The sequence below is a fragment of the Notolepis coatsorum genome (genome assembly GCF_963971535.1).
Source record: "Notolepis coatsorum genome assembly, chromosome: 5".
In the NCBI taxonomy this organism is placed as follows: domain Eukaryota; kingdom Metazoa; phylum Chordata; class Actinopteri; order Aulopiformes; family Paralepididae; genus Notolepis; species Notolepis coatsorum.
The window spans coordinates 122,247,027-122,268,933 of NC_140169.1; the positions used below are offsets into that span (position 1 = coordinate 122,247,027).

Sequence of the window (21,907 nt, forward strand, 5' to 3'; positions counted from 1 at the left end):
TGACAAATAATAAACACATTTGAAAGGTTTATGGTGAAAGAACATGTATTATATGGTGCTTCAATTAGCAATTATTATTATTATTATTATTAGAGTGGTCATGCCCGCATTGATTGTGCAAAATACAATAATAAAATAGGCAGACATTTTTTTAAATAGGTAAGACACAAGATATGCATGATAAAAAAAAAGACATGCTAAGTTCCTGAGAAACACTACTCTCAAATCTCTCCACAGCCTTTTTCCAGTTTCTGAATCCAGCAGAAACAAATGCTGGAGGATCAGTGTATTTCGCCAGGGTAGTTGAAAAGCTTTTGCACAATAAAAGCACAGGACTCCACTGTGTGTATGACTGTAGTGAATCCAAGAAAATGCTTTAAACCATTTCTCTTGGAAACGTAGCGTTTTGTTTGCCAGTTTTTGACCTGGTATTTCTTTTGGATTGGGTTGATATGGCTCAGTTATATATTATGCTGGTTTAGCTCTAGGAGGCGTCAGCGTAGCAAAACTTAGTTTGCTTATCTCTGTTTATACCGTGTATGTGATGACGTATTTGAACACACACCTCGGCTGAGTGACGACCCAAGCTATTATTATGCAAAGACGAGTACTGTAGCGAGTGGGTACTTGGCCCGTGCAGGGCAAGAATGCGACCCCCATCTACTTATCTTTGCATAATAATAGCTCAGTCAGGACAGGTAGTCAGACTCAGCTCAGAGACAATCAGCAATTTTCCGTGTGTGCTCCTGGTCGCCGCGTCGCGTGTCCGTTTATTATCCATGTATTATCTTTGGACAGTAAAACGTGGGGGGGACAAATTCTGCATTCTGAAATCATGCGGGGTACATTTCCCGTGGACCCCCCCCTTAGTTACGCCTATGATGTGCATGCTTGCATATGTGTGTGTGTGTGGGTGTGTGCATTCATTCAAGGTAGTCACACGGCAGGCCAAGCTGCAACACTGGATTCATCATTGAAAACACTGAACAACTGCACACCAGAGGGTTGGGGGTCAATTCACTTTAAATTCAAATTAATTCAGGAAGTGGATTTTCATTCAAATTAAAATACTAGAAAAACCGTTGGCACGAAAAGGTCGTTATTATCCAATCTATTCACAGGTAAATGACAACGAATGTTCCATCGTCAGCGAGTACACGGCCATTCAAATGGTTTCAATTTTGAATTTGTTGAATTAACAACTGAATTGCATCTCAGCCCTGCTATAATACACCATTCCAACAACGCACCCGCTTGAGGTCAACCCACCTGGCTCTCGCTCGTCCCCATCATGCATCTGGCCGTCAAAGTCTTCCGACATCTCGATGGCGTTGTCCTCCTCTTTGATGTTCTTCTTATCTTGCTCTTCCTCCTTCTCCTGACCCTCCTGGAAGGTGTCCTCCACCTGCAGCACCACCCGCCAAAAAACAACTCTGAGTTCAAACAATCCAGAGAGTCTCACTGTGTTGAGCACGGTGCCAGTGCCGTTTCCTCAACCTATCACAGTCATCCTAGGGGGCGGGGCTAAGGTTAATAATCACCTGTTCTTCGTTCTCGATCTTGTCGCTGACATCTTTCTCGCCCTCTCCCTCTCCTATACCTCCGCCCGTGTAGTCATGGAACTCTGTGGCACCTTCACCCTCTCCGCCGGCCATCAGCTCCTGCGGTAAACAGAAGCCCTGCGGAGAAGAGAGTGAATATCCAGTTATCCTCAGCGTTTCACATAGATTCATGGCATTATACTGTATAGAGGCCTTTGACTGAGTACTAGAATAGCCACTTTTCAGTGGGTTGCTATGGACAGGAAGACACTCAAGTCCAAAACAGAAATACTGTATATCTTATTAATATTACGGAGTCCTAGGGCGGCTAGGTGGTGGAGTGGGCAAGGCGCTCGCCACCAACGCAGGATATGCTGGGTTTGAGCCCAGCTCTCTGCGTTGCTACCAGCTTGGCTGGTCGTTCATACTAATACAATTGGCAGTATTAGGGGGTGGGAAGCTGGTGGGTGGGGATCGGACGTTGTGGACAGCGACTCCTACAGGTCGGTTGGTGCGCCTGCGCAGTAGAATCAGGAAGCGACGAGGGCGGCGTGTCCCTCCCACGCAGACCCTCGCCGCTGAGAGATCGCGCTGTTCAGGTGAAAAGATGCGACGGCTGCCTCCTCGAGTACCGGAGGGGACACGTGATGCAAGGCTTCGTCCACATTGCAGCCGGCTTGTGGGAGGCATGGCCTAACAGCGTTCGAGACAGGAGAGGGTAGAATTGGACAATACGAAATTGGGGACGGGAGAAAAATAAAAAAATGGGGAGAAAAAGTATATCAAAAAATATATATATTACGGAGTCCTTCTTCCTTTGACGTCTTTGTTCTGTAGTCTTTCTTCCGACCAGGCGGCGGGTCAAGGCAGCGTCAGGTAACCATTCTCCAAACATTCCATTCAAGGCTTTCTATTTCAATATTATATTCCCACAGAAACACACGAGCGACGGTTAAGACTGCGGTGCCGTACCTTCTGGGCGAGCTCGGTGAAGATGCTGGCGAGGACAGACAGCAGTTTGCCAGTGCTCCTGTGGGCTCCCAGTGATACAGCCAGATAGTAGCGAGCCAGGTCCGAGTAGACCCCCAGCATGGGCTCCAGACGCACCAGGAGCCTGCAGGCCTCGCTCAGCTCCTGCACACGGAACACAAACACAATGTCAAAAGGTGCTATAGATACAATTCCTGGTCCTGGAATTATGTTGACATCATAAATTCCAACTCTTCACTCAATAACTATCAAACCAAATTAAGTTCTACACAATAGTTTTGGAATACTGTATGTGTGAGAGTATCGGGGCAGAAGAAACCAGCTGCTGTATAATATAATTTTGCATTTCTTTGGCCACTCGTTCCTACCTGAAGCTGCTGTGGCGGGCAGGTGTCCCTGTGAGTGCGGAGCCGCTGCAGCAGCTGCTCCAGGCCGGAGCTGATGTCCCCCAGAGACAGAGAGGAGACCTCCGCCTCTAGATCCTCCTCCAGGAGCTTGTTGAGGTGACCGGGCTTCAGCAGGTCCTCCACAGGCTCCTCGTCCTCACTCCCTGGAACAGGAAGGTCCACCGTTGATATCAGGACATACAAATGCTAATCAACCCGTTACCCAATCCACCTTCAATACTACTGCAATCTGGGGTCAGAGGTTCGAGGCCCACTGGGGCCACCCATACTAAGAAACAGATGCGATTCCTGGTACCGTGTAGGTGTCCTCCATTATGAGTTCTCACCTCTGTTGGCCTCTCCGTGTTCCTCTCGTCCCTCCCTCCTCTTGACCAGGTTCTGGACGGCACACAGCACCGTGTTAATGGTCTTCTCCAGCTCAGCGGAAAACTCTGAACAGAATTCACACTGGTGGCCTGTAATGAAAAGAGAAGGTACACTATAGAACCATTTTTTAGAACTATAGAACCGTTTTTAGAACCAGATAACCATTTTTACAACAATATAACTATTTGTAGAACTATAGAGCCATTTTTTGAATCATAGAACCATTTCTTCTTCACGTATGCTATTTTATGCTCGTTATTCCTTCTCTTACAGATGTTCCTGCCGGTCCTAGGATACCGGTGACCTTCCGGTCACAAGCCAGCTGTATAACCTTTCAACGCGGTCTGCTTTACTTCTCCAGAGACCTCCACGCTGTGCTCCTCTTACCCGTGTGCTCGTGTCCCAGGGAGAGCAGCTGAGTCTTCCAGGTGGTGAACTCTGTGATACTGGCCTCCACCTCCCCTCTGACGTACTGGAGGCCCCGGGCCAGGGCGGGCTGGGTGTCTGCGTTGTGGACCGGCGCCGCTGGGGTGAACAGTTGCTCCATGGCGGGCATTTGTGCCGCCACCGCGCTCAGCCGGTCGAAGCCAGAGCAGCACGTGGCGAAGTGGGTCCTGGGTAGGAACACAGTGCGGTTCAGCATCAACAAAAAGGCACTTCCTAGTATCAATGTATACTTGCCTACACCGTCTACAACTGCCCTACACTGTAATCATAATTACCTACATTTTACATTTAGTCACTTAGCTGACACTTTTATCCAAAGCAACTTACGTTCTGTACGACAAGTCAGCAGGAAGGGTACAACTCTTATCCCCTGAGTAACAATGTTCATCAAAGTGTTGAGTGCTACAGTGTAGGTTAGTTTATTAGGACAAGTGCATGACATAAGGTTAGTTAGGGTTAGATTCTTTATTTCAGATATTGATTACAGATACCTACAAACTATAGTCTACCCATATAACTCTGTACGAGCACAATAATGTTGTATATACCATATATATATTTACTGTATATATACAGTACCAGTCAAAGGTTTGGACACACTGAATGAGAAGGTGTGTCCAAACCTTTGACTGGCACTGTATATTTATCCACATATGTCTGTATATACCTGCATATACAGTAATCCTTTTTACATACCTGTAGATTCTATATCTACAGTATATCCTTTATCTATTCTTACTAGTTATACCGCTGGCCAGTGTGATTTACTACCATAGTGTTTTTATACCTGTATCACTGTACATCTGATTAGCATTATTACTCAGTAGTACTAATATATATATACTCCAGTTTAAATACCTGTAAATTGTATATTGCACTTTACTGTTACATTTGCATTCTGGTTGGATGCCAAACTTATTTTCGTTGTACTGTACTTGTTTCTTTATAATGACGATACAAGAGATTAAACCTAATCTAATCAGGAGCTTACTTCATATTTCAATAAATATCTTTCAATATCAAAGCGGAACCACTACACTCTCGTCAATGACACTGTGGGTTTACCATGTGTGAAGTGCCCCCTCCGACGACTGCTGTGCGACATCGTCCAGCTCTTTCTTCAGGGTCTGGGTCTGCTGGAGCATGGCGTCCACACGCTGGCTGAGCTGGCACCACGCCGGGTCTCCCCTCCGCATCAGACACCCGGGGGGCTGCCGGTGCGGCGCCAGGGGAGTGGGGCACCTCAGGGTGGGCTGCCTGCGGCCGGCCGGCTCCTCGCTCTGCTGGAGGTCCTCCGGACAGCACTGGAGGAGCCAGGACAGCTGCTGGAGCAGGGTGGCACACTGGGCGGCTAGCGCCTGGCCACGGCTCACCCAGCTCTGGAGAGAGTCCTGGGGAGGAAGGCTACTGCCACCGTCGCCGACCTGGCCCTGGAGGTGGGCCTGGATACCCTGGACGCTGACCGTCAGCCTCCTGTATGTGGTAACGAGAGGAAAGAAACCCATAGGGTGTGAGCGTGACTCTAGATAAAGCACATCACTACTGGTGGGTGAAAACCTTGCTTTTCTAAACCTTTTTTGGATGTGAGAAAAACAAACCTCATTTTCTGATCGACACCCATGTTTGTGTCAGAAATTCTACATTGTGGCTTTGAGCGGGTTCCATGTTCGTCACACAACAACATTCAATTCAAGTGAAAACGTGGAAGGTATGAGGCGTCCGGTTTGACTGACCTGAGATGGACCCACTGCTCAGTGAGCTTGGCCAGCCGGCTCCTCTGTCTCAGCAGCAGCTTGAACAGGTGAGAGGCGAAGCCACGGCAACGATCTATGTTCCCAACACCCAGCTCCTGGAACACAGACACACACACACAGACAGACAGACAGACAGACAGACAGACAGACAGACAGACAGACAGACAGACAGACAGACAGACACATGCATACACAGAAAACAGCATAGACAGACGGACACACACACATACACACACACACACACACACACAGACAGACAGACAGACAGACAGACAGACAGACAGACAGACAGACAGACACATGCATACACAGAAAACAGCATAGACAGACGGACAGACACACACATACAGACACACATGCATACACAGAAAACAGCATAGACAGACGGACAGACACACACATACACACAGACACACACACACACACACAGACGCATGCATACACAGAAAACAGCATAGACAGACACACACATACACATACACACACACACAGACAGACAGACAGACAGACAGACAGACAGACAGACAGACAGACAGACACATGCATACACAGAAAACAGCATAGACAGACGGACAGACACACACACTCAAATTGTTAAGCACTGAGCTGACCCACAGTACAATGTGTTGAGCCACTGCCTACATGTATGTATTCCTGCAGCAGACAGACAGTCATGTATTTGTCACATTCCCTCAGCAGACAGACAGTCACCTTGGCAGCGCTCTGCAGGGCCGTCTGCAGGACCGTCCTTCTCGCCCACGAGCGGTAGAAGTATTTCTGACAGCCGTCCCACGCCGCCGTCAACTCTGTGAACAACCTGAGGAGAAAAACAAATAGCAGAATACAGTCACAATCCTGCTCCGCTTCACTTAAAAAAATCATGCTTTCATGAATTGTCGATTCATTTTATTTATTTAAAATAATACAGTAATTAAAACAAAAAACACTGATAAAATTACAGGATGAGCCTGATTTTCTGTTTGCACTGTTCGACTAAGCAACAAAAAAAAACAGGCTGGCTATTTAACTACTTGGGGATAATAAAAATAGCCCAGAATTCTCCTAGTCTGACGTGTCTGTGGTGTCTGTGTCTTTTACGTGTTCTCTGCCTGTTCCTGGGTCTTGACTGCAGAGAGGGCCGTGTTGAGCTCCAGCGGCTGCATACACAGCGTCTCCTCTGGGTTGGACGTCCGGTTCCACAGCAGCCCTTTTCGGTACGACAGGCCTACAGGGACAAGGGGTCAGTTAGAGGGTCCTGGAGTCACAGTAGTACTGGTCCTACAGGGACAAGGGGTCACTTAGAGGGTCCTGGAGTCACACAGGAGTACTGGTCCTACAGGGACGGGGCACACTTAAGCACTCTCCCTGGGCCTTTCTTTATGGAGAGCATGCCCCCGGGCTCCAGGGCGTCCGGGGTACTGGCCCCCCGTATTCAAAATCAGACTAAGTATCAGAATCAGACAGAGTGTGAGCTCCAGGTCCACTGCTTTGCGCGGGTCTGTTAAGAGGGTCCTGGAGTCACACAGTAGTACTGGTACACTTACAGTCCTAACCTTGTGTCGGTCACATACCCAAACGTTTACTGAACAGTATAGACTTAGATGAATTAGTGTACGGTAGTTAGTTTGGTCCAAAAGTTATTTCAGATATAAATCAATTGTTCTCCATTAGAGAGATCCATCATACTCAAATAGAGAGAACATCCAAATCAATTTGCTCTAACGTCTGATAGGTTTAGACATGGCTCTTGGCCAATCAGAGTTGAGCATAGAGGAAACTCTCCGATACCCTATTTCATGGTGGTGTCGGTGCCTCCTTGCAGGTGGCCCTTCAAGTTTCAAGTTTCTTTATTAGTTGTCATACAAAAATACAGAATACTTTTATATGAAATGCTTTTTCCTGTTTTGCTCCTGAGAGTGTGCTAGATAAAAAAATAGATAAAGTATAAAATAGAAAGTCAAAAGTACGTAAACAAGTGTAAACAAAAGTGTTCAATATACATATATACAATATACAATACAGAGTAGAAAAAATTAGTAACTGAGTTACAATACAATATAAAGTACAATGCAGAAATTGGATGAGGTACAACTTAGGGTAAGGTGCAATGAGGTATGAGTTGTAGTGCAAATCTCTTTACCAATAAATATAAAGTGTGTTAAAGTGGGTGCTACAGTGAGTTGTTTATTTAAAGTGAGTGTGTACGTGTGGATGTGTGTGCTGTGAGTGTATTTGATGGTTTGTTACATAGTGTTATTGTCATTGAGCATCCTGATGGCCTGGGGATAGAAGCTCCTTCTGAGTCTCTCTGTACTGGCCATGAGACTCCGGTATCGCTTGCCTGACCGCAGCAGTTCAAAGAGGCAGTTGTCTGGGAGACACGGTGAGGCCTTCACCCTCCGGCTGCCTAGGAGACACAGTGAGGCCTTCACCCCCCCGGCTGTCTGGGAGACACGGTGAGGCCTTCACCCCCCGGCTGTCTGGGAGACACGGTGAGGGAAGCTCACCTATTTCCGTGAGCATCTTGAAGAGGTCGGACAGAGCCCTCTGTTTCTGCTGCAGGATGTGCTTCACCTCCGCCTTCTGCTTCTCCTTCTCTGCCGTGGAGTCGACGGTGAGGCCCTGCAGGTCCCGCAGGTTGCTGATGATCTCCCCTGCGAACACACCAGGAGAGAACGAGCCTCAGCTGACATTCTGTACCGTATGAGCAATCAACAGGATTCAGAAGGGACCGACTGATGAACTGTGTCTCTCAAATGTTTTGCGGGTGAAGGATCCCCCAAAGACATTAGGCCGGGGACCCTCGCCTCATAAGGGTTTCAGCCCAGAGACCCCCTGAGGCCCCCATTTCAGAAGATCTTTGTTGTTAGATATGATTTTGTCCAAGAGTAAAAACCCACAATGAGAATCATCACGAGTATCATTTTTATACATTCGCTCATTCGGAGCAACTACTAGTGAATGGAATATTAATCTAAACCAGGGGTGTGAAACTCAATTACCAAGGGAGGGGGGTTAAATACAGATGATTTTACGGGCCGGACACATAATACCTAAAAAAAAAGGTATAGAGTAGGTATGATGAATTAGCAATAATACACTTGATAAAGTCAAATTGGATGCAACCGAATAATACCACGAGTGAAAACGGATCACTGACAAGCTTTTAAGCCTACAACTGAAGGCTAAATATTGGATCCTCCTCCAACGGTCCACGAAAGCAGATTGATGCATTTGTATTCAATAATAGGCCATGTGTGGATAACACTCTCTGCGTTGGCTTGAAAAGCCGGGGCACTTATGTAAAGTGTGCTTGATTTCTATCACAGGCCAGTTTGCTCCTAGGTGAGGCAGCTGGCCAAAATGAAATGATAAGCAAATTCAGTCTGCTGGCGGGATGAACATGCCAGGAGGGCCGGGTTTGGTCCGCGGGCCTCGAGTTTGACACATGTGATCTACACTAGTCTTTGTTTCACTAGGTGTCCCCTGGAACCCCTGTTGGAGAACCGATGTTTCAATAGTAGGATGCGTGCAGGTCAATGGTAATCTACACCTTGTTCTCACCTGTGAAGATGTCCAGGTCTTCAGCTAATCTACACCTTGTTCTCACCTGTGAAGATGTCCAGGTCTTCAGCTAATCTACACCTTGTTCTCACCTGTGAAGATGTCCAGGTCTTCAGCTAATCTACACCTTGTTCTCACCTGTGAAGATGTCCAGGTCTTCAGCTAATCTACACCTTGTTCTCACCTGTGAAGATGTCCAGGTCTTCAGCTAATCTACACCTTGTTCTCACCTGTGAAGATGTCCAGGTCTTCAGCTAATCTACACCTTGTTCTCACCCGTGAAGATGTCCAGGTCTTCAGCTAATCTACACCTTGTTCTCACCCGTGAAGATGTCCAGGTCTTCAGCTAATCTACACCTTGTTCTCACCTGTGAAGATGTCCAGGTCTTCAGCCAGCTCAGGCACCGGGTGCTTCTTTACCAGCTGGACACACATCTTCCTCATCTTCCTGGTCAGGACCGGCAGACGGCTCTGGAGGGAGGAGGCCTCTGCACCTTCGTCTGGGGCCTCGTCCTGAAATACAATCGCAGAGAAAACAAGTATCTTAAAGCATAGACCGGTACATTTATATTGAAGTCACACATTCAGATATTTTACCATTTTATTGCTCAAGTGTTTGAGTGATTGTGATTAATACAGGGCTTTTCTACAAAACAAAATTCCACAATACATTTTTTTATTTTATTTTATTTTTTACATTTGAACATGATTTCATAAACAATTAACACTTTGAGCGCCACGCCGTGTTTTCCTTTTTACCCCCTTGAATGCCACGGTCCACTCCCAATGTTAACGTTAATATCGCCTAATCTATGTTTTAAATTATGGCTATGTGTCTAATCTGACCGTCGCTTATCAAATAATCATTTTCCAGTCAGTGTTGTCAAGGCAGATTGGTTTTTTATCGCTTCATTTCTGTTTGAGAGCATTTTGAAAAGCACCCGTTTTCAGGTGAAAAACAGCCCATTCTGTGATAATCGCCTTTTACTGGAATATTCCAGAACGTTGATATTTGTCGGCCTATTTATGAATTGTTTTCAAATAAACGCTAGATGATCAATAGTATACGTGCACGCACGCACATTCGAGCCGCGCGCTGATAATAGCTGATTTAATTTCCTCATGGATTTTACAGTGAAACAGATAGAGCACATATCACAAAAAAGCTTATATCTCCTCGAAAACGAGTCGGATTATCCTAACACTGATAACATAGATTCCTTACCTGACATCAGATGGTATCCAAATGGTATATTCCAATTCCTGATCACCATTCGAAAAAATCGATAAGTGTATAGATCTAACGTGTATACAGTAGAACTCATGATCCGCGGGGCTCAGAGGATCCAGAATTAACTCTGGTAACTCCGGCTGCATCAGTGGACTGGAAAATGTGGACTGGAATATATTTTTTTCCCCATCCATTTTCATTGAGTCCATTCCAAAAGGGTGATTTACCATCTGGGAGATGATAGGGGGCGCTTTTTTCACATCTGATCGCCGGCGGCCCCTGGGTAGGCTAGGGTAGGCTCGCGTGATGCAATATGATTTCAGATCGCTAAAAAAATTTAAAATCCGAGAAATCTCGTGAGTGGCTTTCAACGTAACTATCGTAAACCCGAGATAAGCCGTGAGTGGCGCTCAAAGTGTTAAAAGGACAATAAGACAAACAAAAACAATAGAATCCTTTTTGACTGGATTTGAATATTTTAGTCAGTGTTCAATATGATGCCAAAACTGTCTGTGCTGGACTGTCAGCTCATTCTTTACAACAATGATGATTATGACAGTGGGTCTAGAATAAAATATGTAGTTCTAATATGTGTTTAAACGCCCCCCGCCCCCCCCCCCCTCCCTTCCCTCCCCACCATACTGTTGGTGCATTTCCCAAAAACCTTTCAAGATCTGAAAATGTTTAGTTCCATACTGTCAAGACATGTGTAGGAAGGAACCCTGTTTCAACAAGAGCTGTACCTGCTGTAAGTCTCTGCCCTCCCCAGGCAGGGCGGCCCTCAGCGCCTGGTGCACCCGGTGGATGGGGGTCTCCTCTGGGTTGGCGTCCACACTGTCCAGGCTGGCGGCGCTGCCTTGTTCCACCAGGGCAGGAGCACAGGGAGCGGTCAGCGCCGCCTCGAACTTCCTCACAAACTTGAAGAGAGTTCTAGGAGGGAAGGGGGGGCAGAACATAATGTCATCGCTTGGCTATTGCATGAGAATGCAGAGGTGCAGATCTGTTGCAGGAGGGAGGATATTAATCTTCATATCTTACCGGTGGGTCTTCGCCACAGACTGTTTGATGGACCAGAAGCTGACGTCATTCCACTTGGAGATCTTCACAAAGTCCTGAAACGGGAATAGATATGTATGCATCATAAGAATTTATGTTACACTGTCTGGTACCAATCTTTACTTATTTATTTGAATTTTCTCCTTTTCTCTCATCCCCCAATTTAGTCGCTATGCCAATTCCCTCCTGGTCGTAGTGCTGCCCCTACTGTCGGTCTGGGGAGGGTGTAGACTACCACATGCTTCCTCCGATACATGTGGAGTTTGCCATCTGCTTCTCTTCACCTGACAGCGAGGAGCTTCACTGGGAGAACACAAGGTGCACAGAGGTTCACTATCTCCCCCAGATCCCCTTCCTGTTGAGCAGGGACCAGAACTCATATCCCACCGGCTTCCTCTCCCACGAACACTGCCAATTGTGTTTGTAGGGATGACTGACCGCTGCTGGGAATGAAGCCTGGGTCTCTGCGGTGGCAGGCGAGTGCTTAGACCTCTACACTACCCAGCCGCTCACACTGTGCATAATTATCAAAATAATGCAATAACATTTTCTTCTCTAAATGTTTACAAACGTAGTCTCTGTAAGTTCATAATTGACCAAGATCGAACGTAGATAGAGAACATATTATTATCTACGTTCCATCAGTATTTCTGTCCCTTCCCTCTGTGATTTTCAATACTGTAATAACATAATGTTTTTGTTTTTGTTTAATGTATTTTTTCAATCAAGTGGAGGCCTTGTTTAGGCCCGTTTGGGTCTCTTGCCTCTGCTTTGGCGCCGATCTTTTAACATGTTTGTATTTGTTCTTCGTATGTCTTTTAAACGTGCTTAACACAATGGCGCCCGGCCACGGAGATGTCCGTGTTTCGAATCCAACGGTTGAGAAAGTTGTTTTGGCTTTTATTCCATTGTAATAACCTACTCGATGTCACCGAGCAGCACTGCAGATTTACCCTACTCTTTGAATTCGAAAAAGTGCATTACCGGCCAGATCCTCTTAGGGGCGCTATCTCGATAATGCAGTGTTCCCTGTGGCAGAAGTTGTCTTGTTTTTTCTGGATCTCCAATGTAGTTTTCTGCTAACATGAAGCGATGCCTATAGCCTGTAGCACGGAATACGTTTTGGGACGCGGATTTCAGTGTGCAGTAAAGGAATATATGATCAGCCAATGGACATATCGATCTACCAGATGGCGATCGATAACTGGGAAATCCTTTGGGGGATCCAACCGGCCCACGGTAAGATCTTTTTCACGTAAATCACATGCTGATCAGGCCTTGTTATGATAGCCATCCACCCGATCAGCGAATGTGGCTACTGAGGCTAACGCGGTTACTGGTAATCAATAATCAGAAATGACGTCCCCCCCCCCCCCCTTCATGCATTCATGGTGGACCATCATACCGATCATATGCAGTTTGAGTTTTAACTGTAGCTTCTGTAGTGCCGAAATGCCATTGGATTTAACGTTAGTAGCTTAGCGGCCTGTATCTCACTTCCAGGAAATATACCAGCCGAAATCCCTTATAACGCTTATATTCAAGATGCTATCAAATGAGAACGTATTGATGAAAAAATTATTTCTTTAAGCCATTTTGAAGGGACGGTTTATGGTGTCAATTGACAATGAGAATGGACAGATGGCAATACTATAAAGTATAGATTTAGCTCTACAAACAGCCCCACGGACTATGCAAGTCTATTATGAAATGCTGGCCGTTTAGAGTGATATTAGACGGATCCAAATGGCAGCGAAAGTGTTAATAAATAAACTAAACTATATAAACACAGGTGCGCATAAATACTGATATGTTGTTTTTAAGAACTTGATAAATAATGTCAACTCACCTTGAGCTCTTTCTCAATGGGCTGTCTGAGCTGAGTGACTCTGGCCTGGATGCACTCAGAGAACTGGGAGTAGTAGGTGTGCAGGTTCCACAGCAGACTACGCAGAGGCTCTGGAAGACCGACACAAAGTTAGAACCCACCAACCAACACAAGAGACAACTTATTGTGATATCCACTAACGTTCTTACTGTCCTCTACTATCATGCACTCTTCCTAATATACTAACATGTCTCTACTACTATGCACTCAACACTGCAGCACTCAAGTTTCAACACTTTGATGATCATTGTTACTCAGCTGATGAGAGTTGTACCCTTCCTGCAGACTTGTCGTACAGAACTTGTAAGTCGCTTTGGATAAAAGCGTCAGCTAAATGACTAAATGTAAATGCATTACAAACTACGACCGTCGACCATCTATACTTTGGCGTTTCAGACTCGACGGTCTACACAGGCTACAGGACAGATTGTGTGTATAAGGAAAAGAAGGTGATGCCACACCGTGTCCCGGCTGGCTGGCGGCCAGGAGGAGATGGCAGTGGAAACTGAGCAGCATGGCCAGGCGTGTGTGGAACTCCCCCACGGTGGAGCCCTCCATGAAGGCCTGCAGGGTGGAGGACACAGAGGACAGGGAGAGCCGCTCCACCTCATCTTCCGCTGGAGACCAGAGACACAGACACAGAGAGAGGGTCAACAGTCTGATCATCACTTCTGCGTCACTGAACACAAGGGAGGATTCTCTGAACTTCAGAATCAAAGTGTCATGAACAAGAACAGCCACTAGGGGCAGAGTGGCTAACTGTGAGTGAGTGAGTCTATGAGATGGTAAAAAAAAAAAAAAGGGTATGATTAGAGTTGTTCCATGAGGTACCTGTATCATCCTCCATCCTTTGTTCCTCAAGGTATCTCTCAACCAGCTGGTAAATGGAGAACCAGTGTCTGGTGGATCTCTCTGTATGGCGCTTCATGGCGTTGTCCAGGCTGCTGGACCAACAGCTAGAGCAGGGAAGAGAGACAGTGAGAGGATGTTCCCTCCACTAATAAATAAACTAAACATTTAAAGATACACTTGAGACTTCGCGATAATTTGGAACGAGGATCATATGGACTCGATTTGTAAATCGGATGCTTATTCCAAGTAGCTTAGCTTGATTGGCAACGAGATCCGACATTCAAAAGTCTCTTGTAATACCTCAAATAGGGATGCTATGACCAAATACTGGTAATGGATATCGGTCCAATACCAGACTAAAATAGAGTATCTGAGAATTTCCCCAATACTAAAATCAGATACCAAGAATCATGTGTAACATCAAAGCAAAGAAACTTGATTTGCTGAGATCTCTATAATTGAGAAAAACGGATTATATCGCAATAATTTTTGTCCAATGACCCCAAACTAACGGTCCATACTATTCAGCAAATCAGTGGATTGGAGTGTTGCCCAGTATCGGCCAAGTTTCGGTATCGGCAGTGAACAAGTCGCATCGCTGTCTCAAAAAGATCTGAAAGATACTCATTGCAGCCAGATGAGACGCTGTTTCCTACCTGAGTTCCAATTTGCGCCACTGGATAATGAGGCGGGTGACGTCCTCCAGGTCCTTTCTCAGAGACACGGCGCGGCCGGCATTGTTCTCCCAGTCCTGGAGCACAGGAGGAGAGGGTTTACACCACAGACAACTTCCATCACATGTACAGTTAGGGCTGGTTATCGTTTGAATACCGGCAGCGATATCGATACCTGGGATTCAATACCGAAACTATACTTTTTTTGAAACTATACTTTTTTTTATCAATATAACATTTTGCTATTGCAGAAAAGCCATTCGTCAAAATCAACAAAAACAATACTGAATAGGGCATTCAAAACCCAGCCCTGTCTACAGTACAGCACACGTGCATCATGCCTGGTACTGACAGTAGCCTGGGTAACACGGTACAGTACAGCACACGTGCATCATGCCTGGTACTGACAGCAGCCTGGGTAACACAGTACAGTACAGCACACGTGCATCATGCCTGGTACTGACAGCAGCCTGGGTAACACAGTACAGTACAGCACACGTGCATCATGCCTGGTACTGACAGTAGCCTGGGTAACACAGTACAACTCACCTGGGCCTTGCTGAGCAGGATCTCGAGTCCGTTCAGGAACTTGGCCAGTGGGCTGGCCAGACCGAAAGTCATGATTCTCTCAATCACCACAGTGAGCTACAGAAGAACACACATACATTTTTTTTTAAAGAATTGTATTTAGATTTGGGATGGTGGTACATTGTCAAATATCCAATCTTAGATGGAAACCTTCAGACAAAAGAGCCAATAGGGCCGTTTAGGTTCAAGTGTTCTGATGACCGGACTGACCAGTGTTTTTCACATCTAATTATCTAAAGATAGTAAGTTGGAGTGTTGTGTTCATTCATAGTTAAAGGCAGTAGAGGTTGAGTACGTTTGGGTGATGTATCACAGTGATTTGGATTGAGTTTACAAAGGTTTTAGAAACTAACTTATTATGGTTCTGTGTCTCAAGGCTTCACTTAAAGGAACACGCCAACATTATGGGAAATGTGCTTACCGTCTTCTCCAGAGTCAGACAAGAAGATAGGTACAGATTTCCTCTCTGTCCGCTCAGTAGAAAGCTATCTGACTGCAAGCTAGCCTAGCTTAGCACAAATGAATACAACACAAGACAAGATACTTTAATGCCACACAATTGAATTGAACTGAATGGAAGCAGATATGGACCACTAGTCTAGCTTAAAACACCAGGGCCCTCATTTATCAAAAATTCTTAGAAAGTGTTCTATTTTCATACGTAAGCATAGAATTTAGAATGTGTGCACGCACAAAAAAAACTGGATTTATCACACGTGCGTACACAGGTCCTACGCACACCTGTCTTGATAAATATCACTTTGAGCCTACGCTGGAGCTCGTGCACTGTTTTAAGTATTTGCATACCAGAACCGCCCCGATTAACCATATACGGTAATGGAACACCCACATGAAATGTGGAAAAGTGGACTAAGCCGAGGGAAGCGTGTTATGGAGAATTATACAACGGCATGCAAATTTCTCTATTCTGATTGGCTGAAACAGTCCATTTACACGTATGTATCCTTCATAATCCACGCTCCTGGTCCCAGGACCCGCCCACCACCGAATCACATCACTCCGCCGGATCACTCCGTCGGAAAAAACAAGATGGCGGACAATAATCTTTAACAAATGGATATGTTGATAGCGTCATAACGACTAAATATAAAGCGATTCTGTCAAGGGGAACGTGTTAGTATTTTAAACAATGTTGGATGATGTAATTGATGGGTCTTGACTCAATCTAGAACAAAAGAAAAATCGCGGATTGATTGATAGATTAATTGATTGATTTAAATTTCTTCCTTCCTACTTTCTTGCAGCGTTCTCTCTCACACTGTCCGACGCTGGCGTACCCACAAACACACACACACACATACACACACACATACACACACACACACACACACACACACACACACACATACACACACGCACACACACACTGTGACACACACACACACACACACACACACGCACACACACACACACACACACTCCTGTCTGCAACAGCAGGGGAGTCAGACTGAGAGAGAAGCAGCGCTGTTTTAAGTGAGCATGGTCTATTGAATTGATTGATTGGTTGATTGCTAATTTTATTACTGTACCCCTGGTTTCCAACTGGTTAAGTTTAGGCTAAAAGAAATAAATAAAAAAATAGGGCGAAGAAAACGTTTTTTTCCTATAGGGCAAAGAAAACGTTTTAATAAATTTTCAATCAATCATTCCAATAATACACAGTTGGATGTGTTAGTTGGTTGGATGCACTTCAAGCTGCTTCCACATGAGGCAACTTCTCTCAATCATTCCAATAATACACAGTTGGATGTGTTAGTTTGGTTGGATGCACTTCAAGCTGCTTCCACATGGAGTTGTGGGAACTACTTTTTCTGGCGGATGGTTTTTTCAATAAATCTTCGATTAATGTGTGTTTATTGTATAGAAATAAGGTTGGATGAATCTGGCAGTTGTATAAAAGCTTTACACCACGTGCAGTCGTGGTTTGTGACCAATAAACCATGCCTAGGGGGGTCTAACGACCCTCGGCTGCGCCTCGGGCCTAACAACCACCCCTAGGCATGGTTTATTGGTCACAAACCACTCCTGCGTGTGATGTAATGCTTAAATACGTGACAGGCTGACAGACGTGTACACGTACGTTGATGTCGGATATGATATCCATTAACCATTGCTGCCTGGGCAGCGAAAACACTAATAAAGACTGTGCTGGAATATGACTGCCTTTTTCCGTTTTGTTCGATTAATACCCAGGGATTAAAGTTCTCCTAAATTTTATTCCAAATCGCGACGGATTTTCCGTCAATTTTCTACCTGCTGCATGATTTCTAGAGGCATACAATCTATTTTGATGTCAGTATTGGGTAGCCTATATAAACAATAATACGAGAGCATATACAAGAACAATGAATCTCACTGCCATGTATGATGTAGCCTATATGCCATGTGTAACCTGCCTAATGTGATCAATAAAAACACGAACTTGAATCCCATCATCATATTTACATTGTCTGTCCACTATGTTTATTACTTTGTTATTTCCCCCCGCCCTATCTATGTAAAGCGACCTTGCATGGGTCTCTTGAAAGGCGCTATATAAAATTAAGCTATTATTATTATTGTTGTTGTTATTATTATCACGTCTGTGCGCGGAGCTCAGTGAAGTTTCAACGGAGCGAGGTAATCTATTCTAACCAATAAATTGAAGTAGAAAGCATTTCGTTGTGGCCAATCTTATTTGGAAACATGACACAAAATAATAGTATGTCGCTTTTTATTTGAAACAATATTTAATGGCGTTTGGAGGTGGGTGTTCTGCGTCTGCCCCCCGTGCCAAACAAGCAAGCCAACCTCTTGTTCGCGCATGAGCCCGTTATAATTACACTACTGTCGCTATTTCACAATGAACTATAATGAATTACGGTTCATACAGAACACGCGCCAGTGTCGGGAGTAATGCACGAAAGCTTATTTCCGCGTTGAAACTAATGCATGAACTGAGGAGCGCATATGCCGTCCGTCTGCAGTAACAATCTTCTACCACGGGGCGTCAGCTACGCATGCTCCGAGCTGTGCGTAAATATAAGCACAAAGTCAAGTTCACGTTCAAATTGATAAATCCCACACTTTGCTTAGAAATGGTCGTACGCACGGGTTAAGCACATATCTGTGCGTACGCAACGTTGATAAATGAGGGCCCAGGAGAGGTGTTTTTGGCCAACAGCAGATTTTGGCCAATCTGCTTCCATTAATTTGTGCTAAGCTAGGCTATCTTGCAACCGGGTAGCTTTCTACTGAACGCACAGAGAGGAAATTGGTATCTATCTTCTCGCCTGACTCTGGAGAAGAGAGTAAGTGCATTTCCCATAATGTTGACGTGTTTCTTTCAAATTAAAAGCCACCAAGTCTGCTCCATATAGCAGCTCAACTCCATTGGCGCTCAGTGACCACAGTGTGGTGCAGAGTGTCCACACAGTCCCTGTCATCACCTGCACTAGAGCCGGGTGATCCGGCCACTCGTCCAGCCTCTGCTTGACGGTCGCTCCCAGCTGCTCCAGGACAGGGAGACAGAGGCGGGCCTCGCTCATGTTGGGCTGCTGGTAGAAATCGTGAGGTCCGTCTGACTGGACACTCAGGCCGTCGGAGCCTCCGGACCCCTGGACCGTGTTCTGGAGGAGAGCGCTGAGGAACAGCTGGCTCCCAGTGAGCTGCTGATCCATCTCAGCGTCTGTGGAGGAACAGAGATGCGGCAGGTATTGTACAATGTCATTATATCTTAAAAAAAATAAAAAATTAAGTCTTTTTTATATATACATGTATATATAAAAATTATTTCTGATTCATTAGACAGCAGAGTAGAGTAAACAGTAAATGACAGTAAACATGGCGGAGAGAAGGAGTTGACAAGCAACAAATGTCTCTGGATTAGAACCCAGGACTTTGCATGGTATGCTTCCCAACTTGGTGAGCCACCAGTATGCCCCCCAATGTCATTATATCTTGTGCTTCCAAGTCAAATTCCAATGGACCTATCTCAAACCCGCCCTCTTTTCTTGATCCTCTAATCACAACTGCCGCTTCCCCCGGACAAACAAAGTTTGCATCAAGAAAAGAGGGCGTGGCTCGCGATTCTGTTCAATCCTGTTACCTCATTTGTTTGTAGAATACATGAGCGAATTGAAATACTTTAAAAAGGTAAACGAACCCATCAGATGATAGAAGCGTGACATCACAGGGGCGGCGATCTGATAGGAGGAGACCAGGGCTCTGATGTGCTCTTTGCTGCCGTTGGACGGAGCAGTGCTTCGGTACCACAGGGACTGGGCGTATCCCAGACAGAGGCGCTGGTGGATCTGGACCACTGCGTTCACGCAGGCCGGGGACAGGAAGCCGTCACTGGGCTCCTCTGGTACCGCCTCCTCCAGGCCCTCGTCGGCTGGGCCCTCTAAGGTGGGCTCGGAGGTGATGTCCGCAAAGTCCTGGATGTGTAGAGGGAGATGAGGTGAACAGGCGTGTTGTGATCACAAAGCCCACTAAGCGTAACAAATGTTTATAACGGGAACCGCATTTAACAAAAGGTTGTGTCATGACCTTAAAACCAATAAGACGAAGAGATGCCAAGAGATTTCACTGATTGAGGTGGAATCATTTGATGTTATTCACGGAGATTAAGGATAGAGTTTACTGACAGAATGACATGGAGACCCAGGTTACAGCAATGGGCCCTAGCCAATGATCTCTAACGAATGGCAAGCTAACAAAGTATTTACAAAAAAAGTGGAGCATTGACGTACATAATATGAATTATAGATATATATACAGAGATATCTGGATAATGACGTATACTTATGAGAAGGCTGTGTGTGTGTGCATACGTGTGTACAAGTTGAAGGCTATGTGTAGAGAGAGAGTGAGAGGGGTGTAGTGTGTGTAGATAGATATATCGGGGAGTGATTGTGATTGTGCATGTGTGTGTTAGAAAGAGAGATAGCGAGAGAGAGAAATATACAAGTGTGTTGGTAAATTTCCAATCACTAACCAACAAAGAATATGGAATAGAACGACTAAAACATGGTCTTTTATCTTTTTTGTCTCTTCTTCTGGAGAAAGCCCATACAGCACACCTAACCCTAACCCTAACCTTGTTGAACTGAGGGAAGCAGCGTCTAAAGTCCCTCTCGTCCTCCTCGTCCTCCGTCAGGCCCGTGCCGTGGAGACGACTGCGGTTGCGGTACAGACTGGCTTCCTGCTCCTCCCTCTCCTGCTTACGTGTCTCCTGTTCATCCCACTCGTTCACGAGAGCCTGTGGAGCGTAAAGCGCATTACGGTCACCGGTAGCTACGGGGAACCAATCATTCATTCATGTGGGTTCGTCTGCAGAAAACGTTACCGCTTTTCACTGACCGCTCTCTCCTCCATTTAAGTGCTCCTCATTTGAGAGTTACCTGACAGATGTGCCTGAAGAGCTTGCGCGTGTCCTCTGCGAACTGGCCCGTGGACAGGGCGTGGCACTGCACGTAGAGAAGAGCGTTGAGCAGCAACGTGGAAGACTGTGGGACCACGTGCTCGGGGTCCTGTTGGGGGAGGAGCTTCACTAGGCCCCGCAGAACGTCCGTGCAAGCCCTGGAGCACAGGAAGTCAGCCCGGGCCAGGTAGGAAGGCAGGCTGGGGGACAGAGAGGGGAAGGCCAGCAGACAGGACACCAGCTTGGGCAGGCCAGGCATGGGGGTGAGAGAGGCAGACACCTGGGAAGCCACCAGCCTCATGCCGTGTCGGAGCTGGAGGATGCCAGTCCGCAGTGGCCCCACCACGTCGGGGTACAAGGGGTACTCCTCCAGCAGCCTCTGGGCGAAGCGATGCTGTGAGGCCTGCCACACGGCCTCCTCCTTCAGCAGAGTCTGGATCCCTGACCTGGATCTGGAGGAAGAGCCCTGCGAGGCCTTCAGCAGGTGGGAGAGCAGGTCCTCCACAGCGGACGTTTGGCCGATGCTGCAGAGGTAGCGCTGTAGTTCCTGGAACAGCCGTCCGTACTGGGGGTCGTGGGGCCGGCAGGCCTGCTTCCTGGAGAGCTCTGCTATCTGCTCCTTCACCTGCTGCATACGGATCCAGAGGTACCTACAGCCACAGCACAGGGACACCGTTTCATGACATTCATCTAGGCTACGCTAGCTAAACTGGATTACGGTAATAAGCTCATGTAATTATATTTTGAAGCATCTCCCAATACCGGAAACGCAGTGGGTTTAAATGTGCGACTAAGTGGTGGAATCTCACCTGATACGAGGGTGCTGGAAGCCATCAGTGGTGCTGCTCTCCTCCAGCGCGGCTCCCGTCAGCAGCTGAGACGACAGACTGCGTCCCTTCCACTCCTCCTGCAGCAGGGCCAGCTGGGAGAGAGAGATGATAAGGGGCATGGGAAATGTTTAAGTTACATAGAGTAATAAACTAAATACACCCTTCGACTCATGTTACCAAATAAGTGTATAGCGGAAGGAAAATTAACAATTTTTTTTTATTATTTTTTTGACATGACATAAAACTAGACACACAAGCATTAACAGTGAATATCCACAATAAATCACAGGATTA

General features: G+C 46.1%; 1 protein-coding gene across 1 annotated transcript in view; it reads right to left on the bottom strand.

Moving 5' to 3' along the window:
• Window positions 1-21,907, bottom strand: part of mdn1 (midasin AAA ATPase 1) — a 113,002-nt gene that overhangs the window by 23,800 nt on the left and 67,295 nt on the right. Inside the window, exons 62-85 of the mRNA XM_084313776.1 lie at window positions 21,593-21,705; window positions 20,764-21,433; window positions 20,460-20,621; window positions 19,524-19,797; window positions 18,808-19,046; window positions 15,320-15,415; window positions 14,753-14,847; window positions 14,076-14,200; window positions 13,706-13,861; window positions 13,206-13,315; window positions 11,339-11,412; window positions 11,044-11,230; window positions 9,438-9,582; window positions 8,013-8,159; window positions 6,604-6,730; window positions 6,217-6,322; window positions 5,485-5,600; window positions 4,817-5,224; window positions 3,692-3,918; window positions 3,265-3,393; window positions 2,900-3,081; window positions 2,514-2,675; window positions 1,542-1,679; window positions 1,270-1,405 (exon numbers count right to left, since the gene is read on the bottom strand). Of these exons, the coding sequence (XP_084169902.1) occupies window positions 1,270-1,405; window positions 1,542-1,679; window positions 2,514-2,675; window positions 2,900-3,081; window positions 3,265-3,393; window positions 3,692-3,918; window positions 4,817-5,224; window positions 5,485-5,600; window positions 6,217-6,322; window positions 6,604-6,730; window positions 8,013-8,159; window positions 9,438-9,582; window positions 11,044-11,230; window positions 11,339-11,412; window positions 13,206-13,315; window positions 13,706-13,861; window positions 14,076-14,200; window positions 14,753-14,847; window positions 15,320-15,415; window positions 18,808-19,046; window positions 19,524-19,797; window positions 20,460-20,621; window positions 20,764-21,433; window positions 21,593-21,705 (4,324 nt within the window). The remainder of the gene's footprint in view (window positions 1-1,269; window positions 1,406-1,541; window positions 1,680-2,513; window positions 2,676-2,899; window positions 3,082-3,264; window positions 3,394-3,691; window positions 3,919-4,816; window positions 5,225-5,484; window positions 5,601-6,216; window positions 6,323-6,603; window positions 6,731-8,012; window positions 8,160-9,437; window positions 9,583-11,043; window positions 11,231-11,338; window positions 11,413-13,205; window positions 13,316-13,705; window positions 13,862-14,075; window positions 14,201-14,752; window positions 14,848-15,319; window positions 15,416-18,807; window positions 19,047-19,523; window positions 19,798-20,459; window positions 20,622-20,763; window positions 21,434-21,592; window positions 21,706-21,907) is intronic.